The following is a 14,922-nucleotide window of genomic DNA, read 5'->3' as shown; positions in this document are numbered from 1 at the left end:
ACAGAAAATTGACACCAAGACTTGAGATTTTGAGAAGAACGGAACCTATTACAATGGTCCATAACTTTGTTATCCAAATGTTCAATTAATAAAAAAGGTACCGAGAATTAAAACAAACTGTAAAAAAGTATGTTCAAAAGCGGTAAAGAAATCCACATCCAAAAATTCTCAAATTAATGTCACTACGGAAAGCATAAATTAAGGAAAATAAAATTCAATAAAATCGGTTTTGAAAATTTCGGGAGAAACCAGAATTGAAATGAATTTGACACGATAATTTGATAATCAGAGAACGAGAGTGAATCTGAAGAGAAAGTGGTCAGATCCTTTCGGAACAATATTCAAATTTATTTCTTCTTATTTCTGCGTATCCACAAGAAAAGCATAAAATTAATGTCTGCGTCTCTTCGTCTCGTACGCTCTATCATAAAATATACACAAAAGTCGGTAATATTGAAGAGATGAAAAGGAATGTCGGTCAAAAGATATTATGGATCAGTTATCAGATGGTGGTGATTTGGAGATAGTCTAAAAGCGGCAGAAGCCAGGGAAATTGAAACTTGGACAGGGAAATAAGGGCAAAGAATATAAATCTGAAGTTCGGAGAAGCTTTTAAAGGGAAATAGAAGACATTGAGAATAAAAAAAACCGAATATAATTATATAACAACAGTATCACAGCGCCATAAGAAGCCATGAATTCTGAAATAATGAAAAACAAGCAGTTCATCTCCAAAAATAGTTGATTCTCATAATATTTCCATCTTAAAAATTCCTCTCTAAAAAGAAACAACATGGTAGAATGTAGGGTAGACCCATTAATGGATTACATTTCTGCAGTGGCCCAATAAATTCATGTTTTTAAATTATTTTAATATGGTAGATTGACTTCAATTTGGTAGGCAAGGATGGACATTTGTGGAATGAAAACAAAGTTTTTTAGTTTTAAGAGAAGTATACTGAAACGTGTCTAGATCTGAACTTGTTAAAATAGCGCCTGATTTGATTGATGTTTTTGAAGTATTGAACCCAACGAACAATTGTTTTATGATTAGAACTCCTGGAACATATTCTCCAATGACCTATCAGAACGTACGATTACTGTAGGGAATAGCTTTTTTTTTCACTTTGACATGTAGATATGTAAATGAGAAAAATGAACGCAAAAGAATAGGAAAAAGCCAAAAATGCAGTAATATTACACGAAGGATCAGAAGAAGAAACAAGGTGGCGGAACGGTGTCGTCGTCAGACGTCTAATCCTTCATTCTTTTTCAACTGTGGTTTCTTCATAACGACACGCATATGTCTTCGTTCCGACAACTAGGTATCCATCCTTCTTACTCTTTTCCTTTTTCTTTTTCTTCTCCTCAAGAAAACACATTATGCAAATGGCGACCAGGTCGGTGTTGATTGCCCGAAACAGGTGTCCTGCTGTGTCCTGGGAGAAGGTGAAGAAGACACTCCTGCATCCACAAGAATCCATAATACAGTCATTTGCATTGGCGGAATAACGATCTGCCAATTATTTCTGCGCCACGGAAATCTCCCGGACCATGGTCAAATATTGAGGAACAGCTGTTTCACGGCATTTAGACATCTAATGGAAGACATCCGTCATCGAGAGTCATATGTGCCTTAGGCAATTTTGGAGCCAAAATCCCTCATAAGGCTTGGGGAGTGAGCCTATGGATTTGCCTAGAAGACTGAGTGTCTAAAAAATCCGTTTCTTACCAGGTAAGCTAATAAATGTTATGTGATGGTTTAATGAATAGGTTTTGGTTTAGTAAAGTGATATGAAAAATAATCGTCAGTAGCCGTTCCTTGACACTGGTTGATATTTCTTTTTTTTTAAAAACGAGAGAAAAACCTTCGGCTGAGGCCAAAGAGAGGTCTGGCTAAGGGAAATCATGCTTACCCTCTCTAAATTTTCATAAATATTTGCCAGAAAAGATTACCAAAGTCTAAATACAGTTTGGTCAGGATTTGCTCATTGCTTGTGGAAGTCACGTTAAACGGTTTAAATTTCAGACGAAGTTAGCAGTCAATGTGCCAAGTAAGATTCAATGATGATGTCTCTGAAAGTCAACTCCAGATAAAATGAGATAACTTTGCAAAATTTTGCAAAAAGTCGACATCAGACATAAACATCATTCCAACCTAAAAATAAGACTTTTATGCCGCACTGCTCCACATTTCCTCATTCATAATTCATCATGGAGAATGCTATATTGAATCAACTTGCACTCTATTAGTAATTTTCTAACCGTCTGAATATTATCTGGAACTTCAAAAAATAAATTTAGTCGTAGTGTGTTTTTGTCAATATTCCAGCTGAAAAACACTAATGCAAAAATATTTATTTCTGCATCAAAATCGCTGAGATAATTAAATAGTTTTCACCGGGAAACATCTGAAATATCAGTTGAAATGTCGAATTCAAAAAGAAAGAGATCATAATTTTGGGGGTAATATACGAGTTGAATAAAGTGAGGAAGGAAATTGGTTAAATGACACTGTTGAAAGGGAGGGTACTTGAGGTCTATAAGTATTCAATTTTAATAGGAGATAGTGTCGTAGACAAGAGGAGCTGAATGAACGAGATGCTTAAATTCAGTCACATCCACATTGATAAGGTCTTCCGGAACCTTCTCCTGTAAAAATATAAAATATATATAAGTTTCAGTTTTCTTTGGGAAACGATCGAAAATTATCGTAAACATGTTCACATGTTCAGTTTTTCTGTTGTTTGGTCGTTTATCACATGAACACCGCCCTTTTCAAACATTTAACAAAAAAGCTGCCCAATCTTCGGTCACTTTTTCAAATATACCAAAAACCGAAACCGACAAGGTCAGTGACTTTTCTCTGACCACTGACAGTCAATAACAATATAATGATTGATGAGTTTGAATGGGTGCCAGGTGGCACTGAAGAAATATTTCGAGAAAGGTATAGTTACTCACATGGTACCATTTGGCGGATGTAGTTGGAGTGTTTGATTGCCGCATTTTCAGATCTTCCGTTTTTTGTTCCAGATCGGCGAGTTGGCGCTCGAGCTCGATGATTTGGGCGAGGCTGTCGAGTAGGATCTGAAAATAGATAATAATTTAATTATTGAAACGGCTACTAAATGTAAAGATTGGATACTTTTGAGATGAAAAAACCTATTCAAAACTTCCAGCCATGTTAGTAACCAAATTTTATTTTAATTTACAAGTGAAATTCATAAACACTTCGAAGCATATTTTTTCATGCCTATCACTTATTGGACTTTATCTACTTGAACCCTAATATACCATTCTCTCCATTAGTTTAAAACAAAACCAATCTTTCTTCAGACACATCTACAAAAGTTCATCATTGTGTAACACATATAAATACATTGTCTATCTTCTTTTTCCTACCATGGTGTCCTTTTGCAATGTGTTCAGAAGGAAACGGTAAAGAAAAGTACACAGATGATGATGAAAAAAGAGAGAGAAGCAGAAAAAAAACGAGTTTTTGTTGGCGGTCTTGCAGAAATAAAATAGAATCAAAATTACTTGAGAAAATTGCCCTTTTCGATGATATATGTTCACAATTGTATGTCAACCAAACAGTTTTTTAACTTACTTGACAAACAACTGGATCCTTTGGAACTTCGCTGATATACTCCTTCAAGCGATCGTAGATGTTAAAAAAGTTTTGAGGTGGAGGCGAAGACGTCCTAAAACGAAAATATAAAAATTATCAAAACTCCTAATAAATGAGTACATTGTGGAACTTGAAGGACTTCCTGACACACTTGAACAATCCGAATAGGTCGAGGTGGTCGAGTTTTTTCGTTGACGATAAGGATGGTAGAAGTAGGTGTCCTATAAATATTAAATGAAAAACATTATGTTTTAGGATATTCGGAGCCTGTCTAAAACTGGGAAAACCTCTAAATTTTTGCTTATATTTTCTACAGGAAAACGGGAAAGTTAGGAAGAAAACAAAGTTGATTGAAAATAGTTGCAAATCCCTAGATGAGATTTTAAAATTTGACTCACCGAGCTCTGAGATTGGCTCATTCGCCGCATAGCTTCACATGTATACTTCATCTTCTCCGAAAGAATCGAAAAAGAAAACAAAATTGGAATTTAGGTAACTGAACCAAATCAGTCAGCTGTGTGGAGGGGGCCTCCTTAAGATTTCGAACAAATTCCGCCTTGACTCCGCCTTCTCTTGGCGGCGCCGTGCCTTCCGTGCCAGGAACCGATTGTCTATAGTCTCACACCGTCATGTACTATCTGATTTTCGTGGCGACGCCACCGACGGGTACGGCGGCGAGAACCAAGAAAAAGGGAAGACGTAGAAAGAAAAGAAAATTTGAAAAAATTGAGAAGAAAGGGCCTGGGGGAGAGGAACAACTTATCATACATCTGCCACCCCGAAAGTGAAGAGAAATATAAAAAAGGTGTTTGATTTGAATTTTTGGCGCGCGCGAGAATTTATGTGGCTAAACCGATTGGCAGGATAGAGAGAGGAATAATCAAAGAATGTAGTAATGATAATGATAACAAGTGGGTTACTGTAGATGTAGTTTACTTCAATAGAAACATAAAATAATGAAAAATAATTTGTGTAGAGAAGACTTGCATAGTTTGATTGATTGATGGTTATTCAGAAGCACCTACTTTTATTAAATGATACATTTTTAACAATTGTATATTCTGAAGACCTGTTTTCAAAAAAAGAGGCAAAGTGAGTTTAGAAGTTAAAACTCTTCTGAAATATTATCAATTTTAACATTAATATTTATTCATTAAAAACTTGATGATTCAAACAGTGGCATGTTAAAAAAAAATTTGGCAGTGAAATTCGAAATATTGCAATTTGATCCCGTAAAAGTTAAAATGTGTAAATACAAGCAATATGGGGTAAATATATGTAGGCTAAGCTAGGGAATTACATCCTTCTTGAATATAGTAATCGTTCTTAAAAGTCTTCTCTTTGGCTTCGGCTCCGAGGTATCCAAGAATTCTTTGAGTGCTTGGAAGTATTTTCTTTTGGCGTTCTGTTCTTCTTCTGCAACTGCTTTTCTTGTTTTGAGTACTGCTTCCAACCATTCCGTTTTTTGATTCCATTCATTTTGTGATCTAACATTTAGATCACGCAATGCATCATTGAGAGCTCTGGTCAACTTTTTCTTGACTTTCCGTTCCTTTTGTTGTTTCTTCGCATCTTTGATTGTTTTGTATGGAAAACGGTCTTTCCAAACGAGAAAGTAGAGCTTCTTCCCGTAGAATAAAATAGTGGCCAGGCGTCCGTCATCTCGCAGAATATCTTTCGAGAACTTGCAATCAAGGAAGTGGTATGGATCACGGATAGTACTTCGGCTCAAGTAGTAACTGTAAATTAATTGACTTTAATCTGATGCATGGAATATTTCTTCAGTGAGGTCTAAGAAAAAATACGTTAAAATATTTAATGTTGTACAGAATATTTTAAATCTTTTAGAGTATCTCTCTTTGTTCAAAACACTGGCTGAATACTTACGAAGAATCAAAATGTTCCCCCTCTCTTCTTCTCGGGTCCCAATCCAACAACATCAGCCCATTTGTAATCTGAGCTTTATTTCGAAACGCCTCCGGACTCAATGTGATTTCCATTCGTTCCAATCTTGTTTGATCACTATCTATGAACATCCATTGCAAGAGAAATGCGTTGAGATCGTCAGCTGTTAGATTGTTATGTCCAATATCAACTGTGATACAGTTAAGAGATAGCAATTCTTCACGGCTGATCCATTCTGGGTCATCAAGTACAATATGTTTGGAATTGATTAACTATAAAATAATATTTAAACGGATTGTATTTCTCAATAACTAGCCTCTTCTTGCATACAAGCTGATCCAATTTGATGTGAAACTCTGATTGTTCCTAATACATTTGCACTTCTCAAAATATCTCTGACTCTTTCAACTTTTGGCGATTTTGAGCCAATCAAACGAAAATTTCCGATAAACCTGGGAAGATGGGGCATCGTACAGAAAGTCTCATATGATATTTTGTCATTCACATTCACTCCGACAAAGTAAAATGCATCTTGAGCTGAGAACAATGAGCACAACTCTTGATAAGTTTCAAGCATTCCGTTTATATAGTTTTGTGGGATAGTTGAAGGTTGCAGAGACTTCACTTCTTTTGGGTGACTTCTGTATGAAAAATTGATGTTATGAAAAAAAAATTTTGAGCGAGTTTTCAAAATTTTGAATATTTCAAATTGTGCAAACAGGTTTTTCTGCATTTAAAAATATCTAGAAATATTGTTTCAAAGAATAAACTGTAAAAAATTAAACAATTGAATTGAGGTTTAATTTTTACAAAAAGTTTTTTGAGTGGTAATTTTGTTCTTTAAATTTTAACTTTGGTGAATAATTAAAGTTCCCCGCAAAACGTACACTTTTTTAGAATCAAAACTTTTTAGAATTTTTTGATGTCTTTTTTCGAACAAAACTGACCTCTTGCAAAACATGTAATTTTGAAATTTGCTCGATTTCAAATAGTACGAATTATTCCAAATTGTTCGCTTTCCATCTTTATCTCTCCATGAATAAAATACGCATGCATTATATTTATATTTTTCAAAATAAACTCCAATGCATGACTTTTCGTCGTCAAATCTCATATAAATATAGTTGATCACAGGGTTTTTGTACTTTCTCACTTGTGCCTCCAGATTTTTCGAGCATTTTGCAATGTTGTAACTAAAAATAGTAATTTCTTTCGATAAAAGTTGAACGATTTTGATAGGAACTTACCAATCGATTGGGTTCAAGTACTCGTATAATTTTTTCAATGACTTTTTTGGTAAAGCAAGAAGATTTAGGAATGGATGAATCGGAGATAAAAGTAGTGGATCTGATTTTGAACAGTGCATTATTATCTGAAACAGCTCGTTGGTTTGAAATTAACCTTAATAGAAGAAACATAAAATATAAAAAAACCTTGAAAGAGTATGATGGAATGGCATTCAAATGAGAAATGGAGGCAAAAAGACGCAGACAGTGAAAGACGCAAAGGCTGCCACAGAACGCCTCAGATAGACTCTCTGGTTATATTGATTTTATGTTGCAAAAAAATATATTTGGAAAGAATATTTACTTGCATAGAGTATATTAATGATATCAGAACATCCTTACAAGACCGGAATCCTCACAAATCTGTTTCGTAGTTGTCAGCTTATGAGCTCCACAGTTTGTTGAACTATTTTTGAAAGGGAGCTTGAAATATAAGCTTTAACGCTATTTATAACCAATTAGTGAAATTATAACTCGGTCTATATCTAGTGGGAGTAATATTTTTTTAAACCAATTTTTCTTTCGATACATGACAACTTATTTATTTCATAAAATTTCATGCGCGATTTAGGTAATTTTAATAAAAGTCAAAAGTTCGAAAAAAAATAGTGCAGGTTTTTAACAGCAAGAAACTAAAAAATGGAAGCAAACAATAATATTCAGGAGTTATATCCTCCACTTGTTCCACAAGTCATCTCCAATTATGAAGAACCGTCATTTGTTCTTGGAATAGGTGTAGATTAACTTCCTCGGACTAGACACACACTTAACAATAAGATCAACTTCATGTATTGCAGGTGAGCTAATCAGAAATATTGCTTCTGTCATTTTCAGATATTCATGTCAGAAATACAGCTAGAACAACTGGATTCGGTTTGAAACATTAAAAAAAAAACAAAAATTGCTATAAGACTTTTGTTTTTAGCCTGCAAATATCTAACATTAAGTAACAGCTGTTATTTTTTAGATTATTTATTGGACCACTTTACCGCAAAAATTAAAAGAAAAACTAAAGGCACATTATCAAAAGCAAAAATATCTCAAAAGAGCGCCTAATTGGCAGTTAACAGATTTTGGGATTAAGAGAAAATGTGAAAGAAGAATGGTGGAAAGTAACAGATTTGGGGGGATTTTGAAATATGTAAGAATATGAAGAGCTATATATAAATACAGAAATACCATTCACCGAGATATATAATTTATGTATACGGAGATTTTCTTGGTTTGGATTGATATATAATAATTGGGGAGAAGTTAAGAGAAAATTAGAATAGCCATTTGAAGGCTCTTCGCACAACTTCTGGAACATGGGACCACTCGAAAGTAATGGTCTTATCGTCGGCTGACTTAATTGTGGCTTTGTAGTTGACACGTCCACCGTCAGACTTTTCTGATGTTACTTCTGATCCAGAATTTTTAGTGTTTGCTTCAAGATAATTTGCAAGAAGGGCAGCGATTTTGTCGAATCTGAAATTGCAAATTGGGAGTTCTTTTCCGTATGCTAAAGTTCTTACGAGTTGGCGGTATTGACACAATTGAAAGGATCCAAAGGATCACGCATCATTCCATGAGGGCAAGCACAGTAGTAAGACCCCGGAGTATTCACACAACCCTCTGAGCATTGTCCGTTGTTGGTTTCACACTCATCAATATCTAAAAATTGCAATCTTTGATGTAAAATTCAATTAAACGATGTACCATAACACTGTCCGTCCTTTGCAATATAACCCTTTGGACAACGTCCTCCGTGAGCCTTGACTTTGCAAGGACACTCGTCGACTGTTGCTGGTGGAAGGGTAGCAATTGGGCGATTAGTATCGATAACCATTTCACAAGTTGCTCGGAGAACAGCTTTTCCTTCAGAACATTGACAGTTGCAGCTCGATGGAGACGGCTTAACGTAGTCTTCTGGAGCAGTGGTGTCTGAAAATTAATAGATTGTCAAAACCCACATTCATTTGATATACTCACTCTGATCAATGTGGAGACTATCACAGTTTTTATCAATTGCCAATGCAGTTGAATTGTCAACCCTCTCGTTAGTCATGACACAGACAGTATAGGTGTGATCAGATGGAAGTTCATTAAGATGAGTTCCAAAACTATCACGGCATGTGACTTCCTTGCGAATCCATTTTTCCTTTGTAATTGAAGTATCATGAGTGTAGAGAATTGTGTAGTTCTGAAATCATTACTGAGTTCTAAGTATTTATTTTTTTCCAACTCACAGATTTGTTGTTAGTACAGCAAGTCCAAGAAACAGATAGTGATGATGGTGACAATGGGATCAGTTCGATGTTCGTGGCGTCTTCCTTAGATGCCTTACGGTCGTATGGGCGAAGAGTTGTCATCTTTGGAGTTGTCGATTTACGAGTGGTACTAGCTGTTGCATAATCACATGTGATGTATGCAATCCAACTGTCAAACAACTCATTCGGGGCAGACCATTGGTCCAGATGAACCACTCTGAAAAATGTTGAGAATGAGTTTTATTAAAATACTGAAAATTTGAAACCTTGTTGGAAGTCCAGCAATTTTGGATAGAAGATCAGTGGCTGGTTTTCTCACAGAGACAGCGATGATATTGTGTTGGAAGTCACTATTAGCGTATTCAGCTGCTGGGAGAGCATCGTCACTGGAGGTACCATCAGAACCAACGATAAGCATCAGTTTGATAGCTCCATTAATGTAATTTTCCTTTGAGAGCTCAGCAAGAGCATCGATTCCGGCTCCGAGTTTTGGAGAAACTGTGTCATCTCTGAACATTTTTAACTTATAAGATTATATTTGGAACTATGATCTTCCTTACGATTGTTGAGTGATTGCGTTGAGTTGTTCAGAAAGTTGATCAGCGCGCAAGTTGCTCAAAATATTTTGAACCTTATCACTGTTGACGGTAATAATGTTGATGCTGAAAATAGTTGTTTAGTTTTCAAAAAGTATTTAGATTATCTTACGTGATCATGTGCTGTTCATCTCTCATTCGGTCATTGAAAAAGTTGATAAGATGATCGAGAACACGACGGAACTCATCCGCTGAAGCTCTTGAAGTGATATCCACTAGAATGTTGAAATGATAAGGTCTTCGGATTCCGTCATTGCAGAGTCCGCCAGCGACGGCACGAGTTGTGCGGAGCATCGGAGCGGTTGTGAATTTTTGAGCTAAAACATCGCGCTTAGTAGTCAAATGAGCTGGCATTTCTGAGTTCTTTGGTGATGTGTTTCCACAAACCGCCTTTAGAAGCGCCGCTGCATCGTCATCAATTTCGGTGGATTGAGCGACTTCGATTACATTTTCGGTATTGGAGTTTCCGACAAGTCGTTTAATGGTAGCAAGCTCCTCTGGGTTTGATCCAACTGCAACAGCAAAAAGCTGTACTCCATACATATCTCGAAGGTCTTCTGCAGCAGCTGCAGCGTTTCCTCGATTCTTTCCGTTCGTGATGAGGATCACTACCTTTGTTGCGTTCTCACGTCCATGAAGTTGGAATTGTTGACGAGCAGCATTCAAACCATACAAAGCAATTGCGACTCCATCATTGATCTTTTCGGCATCAGTAATCTTTTCCAGAAGTTCAATTTTGTCTTCGTAATGGCCAAGAGCCACTGGTACAGCAACCTTGTCACTGTAGATTACGAATCCAATTTTCGAAACATCAGGGGCCAAGTCAAATCCAGTATCAACGATGCTGGCAACAGCATCCTTCATGCTGACGAATTCATCTGGAGTGAAGTTTTCAGAAGAGTCGAGCACAATAATAACATCAGATTCGTAGTCGATTGATGAGCAGCTACGTCCAGTTCCGGATGTAGTTGTTGCCTTGGTTCTTGGAGTTGGCCAGGTTCTGCTCGTTTCGACGTTTGGCACAATCTAAAAAACAATTTTTTGCAATAGCAATCTCACAACTACTAAAATTATACATACCTTGCAAATGTAATCAGCAATTGGACCAAGAACCTCTGAATCAGCTCCACGCCATTGTGAAATCACAATAGTCTTATCTTCTTCGGTGAGTTCAGAATTCTGCTGTTGACTTTCATCATCTCCAGCGTCAACCACAAACACGGTTACATTGCGTTCTGCCTTGAGGGATTTAACTGCAGATGAGTAGTCGTCGCTGAAATATATAGTTTTTAAATGCGGGTCAATTAAAGTAGAAAACTCACCTAGCCTTTCCATTCTTGACAATCAAAACAATTTGCGGTACTCCATCAACTCCAGAAATTGAGAGCTCATCAAGCGCTTCACGAAGACCAGCTCCAAGTTGAGCACGCCCTTTGAGTCTGCGAGATTCACTGATGCGATGCACTAAATCGTCTTCGTTGTCGTAGTCTCCCAAAGAAACAGGGATTTCAGCTCCATCTCCGTACTTGACAAGTCCAACACGTACTTGGTGCTTGCGAAGGTTGAAATGTTCAGTGAGGAAGTTTTTGATTAACTCCTTCATTACTCTATAGTCAAGTACCTTGATGTTATTAGATGAATCAATCACGAGAAGGAGGTCAATGTGAGAAGTAACATAGCAGAAGGACGACGGGCGACGAGTTGGGACTAAAGTGTGAAGTTTGCGAGTTGTATCAGTTGGGAGTACGACACCGTATTGGTCGATCGGGAGTCCTTCATCATCAGTAGGTACAACTGATCCGTCAATATTAACTGCTCTTCCAAGAGAATCGGTTGGTAACACATCCCCGTATCTTCCAATAACGGTATATGCTGGCTTCCCGTTGATATCTGTTGGAAGTGGTGATCCATCTGGTCCAATTGAAGGATAAATGTAGTTTCCGGATGCATCAGTTGGCAGAACTTGTCCAGCAGGACCCAATGGCTTTCCATCACTGTCTTTTGAAACGACAGTTCCATCATCCGTGACAAACGATCCTGATGATTCTGTTGAGAGTAGCGATCCATCTGGTCTGATGACTGGATACAATGTATGTCCATATTCGTCTGTTGGTAGAAGCTTCGCTCCTCCAATATCGCTGTCTGCAGGATACACAAAGTTTCCGTAACCATCAGTTGGTAGAACTTGACCATCTGGCCCAAGTGGTTTTCCTTCGTTATCTCTATCGATCACGTTTCCTTCATCTGTAAGATAGATTCCAGTTGAGTCGGTTGAGAGAAGTGTTCCATCTGGTCTTGTAATTGGATAAATAGTGTTTCCAGATTCATCTGTTGGGATTGTCTGTGTAACTTCTCTATCGTCATGAACAAGAACATATCTTCCACTGTTATCTGTTGGAAGGACAGATCCATCCTTTCCGAGCGGTTTTCCAGAAAATTCAGTCGGAATTAACGAACCATCAGGAGCGACAGCATATCCAGAGGCATCCGTCGGAAGTTGTGTTCCATCTGGGTGGAATACTGGGTATATTAGTTTTCCGGAGGCATCGGTTGGCAATACTTGTCCATCTGGTCCAACTGCTGGATAGATATAATTTCCAGAAGCATCAGTTGGAAGAACTTGACCATCAGGTGAAATTGGTTTACCGTCAGTATTTTTACCAACTACTTCTCCGTTTTCAGTGACATAATTTCCAGTTGATTCTGTGGCGAGTGGTGTTCCATCAGGATAGACGATTGGATATACCAAATTTCCCGCATCGTCGGTCGGGAGCGCTTGCCCATCTGGTCCGAGCGCAGGGTAGATATAGTTGCCTGAAGCATCGATTGGTAAAACCTGTCCGTCTGATCCGAGGGGTTTTCCAGAATCATCTATTTCTACAAGTTGACCATCTTCAGTGAGATATGACCCAGTTGAGTCGGTGGCGAGAAGAGTTCCATCTGGTTTAGTGATAGGATAAATGACATTTCCATGTTCATCAGTTGGTTGAGATTTTCCAGATGAAACGAGAACATAGTTTCCTGCTGAGTTTGTTGGAAGTGGAGAACCATCTTTAGCAAGTGGAACTCCGCTTGTGGAATCAGTGGAAACAAGTTCTCCGTCTTGGTCGATTGCTGATCCAGTTGAATCTGTTGGAAGTTGAGTTCCATCTTCATTAAAGACGGGATAAACTGGTTTTCCATTTGAATCGGTTGGCAGCACATTTCCGTCTGGTCCAGTGATTGGATAAATGTAATTTCCAGAAGTATCAGTAGGAAGCACTGATCCATCAGGTCCGATTGGTTTTCCTTCGTCATCTTTTTGAACAGCTTTTCCATGATCGGTAATAAAATCTCCAGATGCGTCAGTTCCAAGAAGTGAACCATCAGGCTTTGTGATATGATAAATAACATTTCCACCCTCATCAGTTGGAAGAACCTTTGTGGTTGCTTCATCCGAGACTACCAGCGCATAGTTTCCATTGTTATCAGTTGGTAAAGGTGAACCGTCTTGTGAAAGAGGTCTCCCACTGACATCAGTTGGAACAAGTTCACCATCTGGACCGATGGCGGAGCCAGAAGCATCGGTTGGTAGTTGAGTACCATCAGGGCCATAAACCGAATGCACAGTTTTACCTGATGCATCAGTTGGCAGAACTTGTCCATCAGGCCCAATAACAGGATAGATGTAGTTTCCTGAGTTATCCGTTGGTAGCACCTGCCCGTCTGGGCCGATTGGCTTTCCGTCCTCATCTTTTTTGACCACAGTGCCGTCTTGAGTAATGAAAGCTCCTGATGAGTCTGTCCCAAGTGGAGTTCCATCTGGATTAGTAACTGGGTAGATAACATTTCCGTTTTCATCTGTTGGAGCATGTTCGGTGACACCTTCAGAAAGAACAAGAATGTAGTTTCCATTGTTGTCTGTTGGAAGCGGTGACCCATCTGCGGACAATGGCTTTCCGCTAGTATCAGTAGGGATTGGTTTTCCATCTGGTCCAATAGCAAAACCGAATTCATCTGTTGGTAGTGGTGTACCATCGGGACCACGGACCGGATATATAGATTTTCCATTGGAGTCTGTTGGAAGAATAGATCCATCTGGTCCGAGTGCCGGGTATATATAGTTGCCAGAAGCATCAGTAGGTAGAACCTGTCCATCTGGACTGATTGGTTTTCCTTCGTCGTCTTTTGCAACAATTTTTCCGTTCTCGGTGATGAAAGATCCCGAAGAATCAGTAGCAAGCAATGACCCATCTGCGTTTATCACTGGATAAACAACGTTTCCAGTGTCATCAGTTGGGAGAGCTTGTCCATCTGGTCCAACAACTGGGTAGACATAGTTGCCGGATCCATCGGTCGGTAGTACTTGCCCATCTGGTCCAATTGGCTTTCCTGTGTTGTCTTTTTCAATCAGTTGACCTCCTTGAGTGATGTAAGAGCCAGTAGAATCGGTAGCAAGAAGAGTTCCATCAGGTTTAGTAATAGGATAGATGGCATAACCATTTTCATCTGTTGGGTTTGCTGTCGTAACACCAGAATCCGGAAGAATGTAATTACCAGATGCATCAGTCGGAAGTGGTGAACCATCTTTTGAAAGTGGAACACCATTTGCTGAATCAGTGGGAACAAGTTCGCCGTCAGGGCCAATTGCAAATCCGGTAGAATCAGTTGGAAGTTGCGTTCCATCTTCAGTGAAAACTGGATAAATTGGTTTTCCAGATTCATCAGTTGGCAAGGCTTGTCCATCCGGTCCAATAACTGGGTAGATGTAGTTTCCGGAAGCATCAGTTGGGAGAACCTGTCCATCGGGTCCAATCGGTTTTCCTTCGTCATCTTTTTCTACAATCAATCCATTAGAAGCAATGAACGATCCGGTAGAATCGGTAGCTAGAGGAGTTCCATCTGGATTTGTAACTGAATACACGACATTTCCATTTTCATCCGTCGGAAGAATCTTTCCTAAAGCCTCGTCAGAAGGAACAAGAATGTAGTTTCCGTTATTGTCCGTTGGAAGTGGGAAACCACTCTGGTCAAGAGGTTTACCACTGGCATCAGTCGGAATTGGTTCTCCATCAGGTCCGATGACAGCTCCAAAAGCATCAGTTGCAAGTGGAGTTCCATCTGGTCCACGTACTGGATAGACAGTCTTTCCGCTAGCGTCCGTACCAAGTGGTTCTCCATCAGGACCAATGACTGGGTAGATATAGTTTCCGGAATTATCAGTTGTAAGTACCTGAAATTGAACTTCTTAAAATATTTTATATTTGATTATC

The 14,922-nt window shown here is 38.5% G+C and overlaps 3 protein-coding genes and 3 non-coding genes across 6 annotated transcripts in view; 2 read left to right on the top strand and 4 right to left on the bottom strand.

Annotated features, from left to right (window-relative positions):
- Window positions 1–357: 357 nt before the first annotated feature.
- Window positions 358–562, bottom strand: R05H11.5. Its single transcript, NR_052396.1, has one exon. It is a non-coding gene; the product is annotated as an Unclassified non-coding RNA R05H11.5 (non-coding RNA).
- Window positions 432–565, top strand: R05H11.3. Its single transcript, NR_052395.1, has one exon. It is a non-coding gene; the product is annotated as an Unclassified non-coding RNA R05H11.3 (non-coding RNA).
- A 1,775-nt stretch (window positions 566–2,340) lies between these two features.
- R05H11.2 (uncharacterized protein) lies at window positions 2,341–4,247 on the bottom strand. The gene is made up of 5 exons (NM_181979.4): window positions 4,033–4,247; window positions 3,755–3,855; window positions 3,614–3,707; window positions 2,965–3,090; window positions 2,341–2,652 (listed from the first exon to the last, which is right to left on the bottom strand). The coding sequence occupies exons 1-5, from the start codon at window positions 4,081–4,083 to the stop codon at window positions 2,557–2,559; spliced, it is 468 nt and encodes a 155-aa protein (NP_871708.3). The 5' UTR covers window positions 4,084–4,247; the 3' UTR covers window positions 2,341–2,556.
- R05H11.4 lies at window positions 4,192–4,464 on the top strand. Its single transcript, NR_052394.1, has one exon. It is a non-coding gene; the product is annotated as an Unclassified non-coding RNA R05H11.4 (non-coding RNA).
- A 305-nt stretch (window positions 4,465–4,769) lies between these two features.
- On the bottom strand, window positions 4,770–6,918 carry R05H11.1 (F-box domain-containing protein). The gene is made up of 5 exons (NM_066081.8): window positions 6,787–6,918; window positions 6,487–6,732; window positions 5,856–6,180; window positions 5,522–5,811; window positions 4,770–5,373 (listed from the first exon to the last, which is right to left on the bottom strand). The coding sequence occupies exons 1-5, from the start codon at window positions 6,903–6,905 to the stop codon at window positions 4,923–4,925; spliced, it is 1,431 nt and encodes a 476-aa protein (NP_498482.3). The 5' UTR covers window positions 6,906–6,918; the 3' UTR covers window positions 4,770–4,922.
- Window positions 6,919–7,779: 861 nt separating this feature from the next.
- The window catches only part of dig-1 (Mesocentin), a 48,457-nt gene continuing 41,314 nt past the window's right edge, over window positions 7,780–14,922 (bottom strand). Inside the window, exons 39-48 of the mRNA NM_001379776.1 lie at window positions 10,993–14,882; window positions 10,751–10,943; window positions 9,783–10,696; window positions 9,635–9,736; window positions 9,341–9,583; window positions 9,054–9,291; window positions 8,797–9,007; window positions 8,524–8,748; window positions 8,340–8,478; window positions 7,780–8,292 (exon numbers count right to left, since the gene is read on the bottom strand). Of these exons, the coding sequence (NP_001366805.1) occupies window positions 8,091–8,292; window positions 8,340–8,478; window positions 8,524–8,748; window positions 8,797–9,007; window positions 9,054–9,291; window positions 9,341–9,583; window positions 9,635–9,736; window positions 9,783–10,696; window positions 10,751–10,943; window positions 10,993–14,882 (6,357 nt within the window). The 3' untranslated portion in view covers window positions 7,780–8,090. The remainder of the gene's footprint in view (window positions 8,293–8,339; window positions 8,479–8,523; window positions 8,749–8,796; window positions 9,008–9,053; window positions 9,292–9,340; window positions 9,584–9,634; window positions 9,737–9,782; window positions 10,697–10,750; window positions 10,944–10,992; window positions 14,883–14,922) is intronic.

The sequence above is a fragment of the Caenorhabditis elegans genome, chromosome III, assembly GCF_000002985.6.
Source record: "Caenorhabditis elegans chromosome III".
NCBI classification, from domain to species: Eukaryota; Metazoa; Nematoda; class Chromadorea; order Rhabditida; family Rhabditidae; genus Caenorhabditis; species Caenorhabditis elegans.
This window is presented reverse-complemented; position numbering and strand designations above follow the sequence as displayed.